The following is a 2,839-nucleotide window of genomic DNA, read 5'->3' on the forward strand; positions in this document are numbered from 1 at the left end:
ATACGTTACAAATACAAGAAAATACAATATTCAATAAATACAAAATTTCTATAAAAATACAAAAATACTATGAAAATGCAAAAAAATATATTAAACCTTACTCTTAATTGATAGAATAGAAACATTATAAAACTTACTTTAAAATCTATTGAAAAAGAGCAAAAAATTACTTAGAAATCTTATGGAATAAAGCAAAACAATTTCGACTTTCAGTGAGGCAAAGGGCCACCTTGCACTCCTCACACATCCAGCGAGACCTGTGGATGTGGCCTGCAGTTGAACAGAACTTGCAGGTCTGCCTCATGGTGACATGCTTTGGCATGTGTAGGTTAGGGGCTTCCTGGCATGACTCTACACTTGGCACAACTACCCGTTGGCCCCTTTTGGGCAAAGCGACATCCCTGGTGCCAAGAGAATTCCTAGTAATCTTGAAGTTTGATGTCTTCAAACTTCTCAGCCAATTTGAGATGTCCAGTCAGAAGTCCTCGTAAGGTTCCCTCAAGAAGTCTGGCTGTGGATGAATGAAGTCCGGTAGGGGCTGGATGTGAATGTCGTCCTTCTTCCATTCAACAACACGAGGCCTCTTAGGGTTAACCTTACCTTCAACTTCAACTTCCTCTTCCACAGGCATCTCCTGAGGGACAACAACATTGACCCTGCGAGCTGAAACAAGAATAAAGTAACATTAATGAAACAGTAAATGAATCATGTGTGCTGGTGTGTGTGCATTTATGTGTGTGCATGTGTATGTCAGTGACTATGCATGTGTATGTCAGTGAGTATGCATATGTGTGCATCTGTATGTCAGTGAGTATGCATGTGTGTGCATATGTATGTCAGTGAGTATGCAAGTACACAAATAAGTTTTAAAAATACCCATTGTTTACAAAAACTTAAAGAGCAACACAATGAAAATAAATTTAAAGAGCAACTATTGTAACAACGAGACTTTTAGAAAAGAAAATTAAACAAATATCTCTCTCTCTCTCTCTCTCTCTCTCTCTCTCTCTCTCTCTCTCTCTCTCTCTCTCTCTCTCTCTCTCCCTCTCTCTCTCTCTCTCTCTCTCTCTCTCTCTCTCTCTCTCTAAGGATGTCTCATACTAACCTCTAGCATTGGGAGGGTCAAAGGCATCCTCCTGAGTAAGGCCTTCGTCAGGAACGTACGTAGGGTCGTCGTCATCACTGTTGACATCCAAAGGGCTCACGTTGACATCACTTCCTTCTGCGTCATTAGGGGCAACCCATGGTGTATGATCCTGAGTCTCCAATGCAGCGTTGCAATGCCCATAAAAGATATGGCCAGGAAACTGCAAGAAAAAAAAAATTAAAATCATGTAATAAAAAAAATGTAACTTTGCCTAACAAGAACTTATCATTCAATACCTTGTAAGGTAATAATTTGTATGCACATGAGCCTAACATCTCTAAATAATCACTATTATTTCTATAAATATTGTTAAAACTATTCACAAATGTCTAAGACAATCACTCGAAAAAAATTGCAAAAATTATGTGCGTCGTAAAGTAGTGCCCGGTAGAACCGTTAAGGTCCAATAGATCCCATATGGGATGAGCGTGGTCCGCCTAAACTCGACCGAGGTAGCCCATATGGGATCTATACTTTTTCCGATAGTCACTACGACACGTCAGTAACACTACAGCCCTTGAAACCCACATCAAAGGGTAAGCATATCACTAGGCTTCACTATCCTACAGTCACTGTGTACTTACCATGATTAGGGAGGTGAGGGGGGGAGGATATGTGGACGTTACTGCGACGCATTTTGTCACTTTTCCGACTTGAGCACAAGTGAGGTGTCTTTGGAAGGAGCTACAGACTTGGCGAGAATGAAAGGAGGCTTCTGATTGGCTGATTCTAAGAGCAGAGGAGTGTCTCTATGAGTTGCCAAAGCGTCAATTTCAGACAAGCATAAACATGTTCACCACGACTACCCAAAAGTAGCTGTTTTAAAGATCCCGTTTGGGCTATTTGGTCCTTAAAGGGTTAATATATAAATATATATGGCTTATTTGAAATATGAAAGAAACACGTTTAAATGTGCAAAATTTATCATTAATCGAATGCCAAGTCCCAAACCTACCAATTAGCTACGATGGTGAAGATGGGTTGATTTCAATTCAAAGTACAGAAAACCTGAATTTGACAGGTATAAGTACAGAAGAATTGTCATTGACTTTTATCTTTCTTCGTGGCTGAGTGGTATGGTCACTGGCATACAGATATCCTGGACGAGGGTTCAAATCCCCGCCGGTCCGATATTATAGTCTTTGGGCGGTTCCGCCTGGGGCTCTAATCCCGAGGTCGTTAAGAGAATCCAGACTTTAATGTATTAATATATATGGCTTATTTGAAATATGAAAGAAACACGTTTAAATATGCAAAATTTATCATTAATCGAATGCCAAGTCCCAAACATACCAATTAGCTACGTTGGTGAAGATGGGTTGATTTCAATTCAAAGTACAGAAAACCTGAATTTGACAGGTATAAGTACAGAAGAATTGTCATTGACTTTTATCTTTCTTCGTGGCTGAGTGGTATGATCACTGGCATACAGATATCCTGGACGAGGGTTCAAATCCCCGCCGGTCCGATATTATAGTCTTTGGGCGGTTCCGCCTGGGGCTCTAATCCCGAGGTCGTTAAGAGAATCCAGACTTTAATATATTAATATATATGGCTTATTTGAAATATGAAAGAAACAGGTCTAAATGTGCAAAATTTATCATTAATCGAATGCCAAGTCCCAAACCTACCAATTAGCTACGATGGTGAAGATAGGTTGATTTCAATTCAAAGTACAGAAAACCTGAATTT

At 39.7% G+C, this 2,839-nt stretch overlaps 1 protein-coding gene across 1 annotated transcript; it reads right to left on the reverse strand.

Moving 5' to 3' along the window:
* Positions 1 to 240: 240 nt before the first annotated feature.
* LOC137637176 (uncharacterized) lies at positions 241 to 1,783 on the reverse strand. Its single transcript, XM_068369446.1, has 3 exons — positions 1,715 to 1,783; positions 1,106 to 1,307; positions 241 to 663 (listed from the first exon to the last, which is right to left on the reverse strand). The coding sequence occupies exons 1-3, from the start codon at positions 1,781 to 1,783 to the stop codon at positions 476 to 478; spliced, it is 459 nt and encodes a 152-aa protein (XP_068225547.1). The 3' UTR covers positions 241 to 475.
* Between the last annotated feature and the right edge of the window lie 1,056 nt (positions 1,784 to 2,839).

This window comes from Palaemon carinicauda, unplaced genomic scaffold (genome assembly GCF_036898095.1).
Source record: "Palaemon carinicauda isolate YSFRI2023 unplaced genomic scaffold, ASM3689809v2 scaffold569, whole genome shotgun sequence".
Classification (NCBI taxonomy): Eukaryota; Metazoa; Arthropoda; class Malacostraca; order Decapoda; family Palaemonidae; genus Palaemon; species Palaemon carinicauda.

Coding starts and splice junctions, on each gene's coding strand:
- LOC137637176 (XM_068369446.1), bottom strand. CDS start 1,783: ATGCGTCGCAGTAACGTCCACATATCCTCCCCCCCTCACCTCCCTAAT. Junction 1,308..1,714: donor ATGGTAAGTACACAGTGACT/GTAGGATAGTGA, acceptor TTTTTCTTGCAG/TTTCCTGGCCATATCTTTTA. Junction 664..1,105: donor TGACCCTCCCAATGCTAGAG/GTTAGTATGAGA, acceptor TTCTTGTTTCAG/CTCGCAGGGTCAATGTTGTT.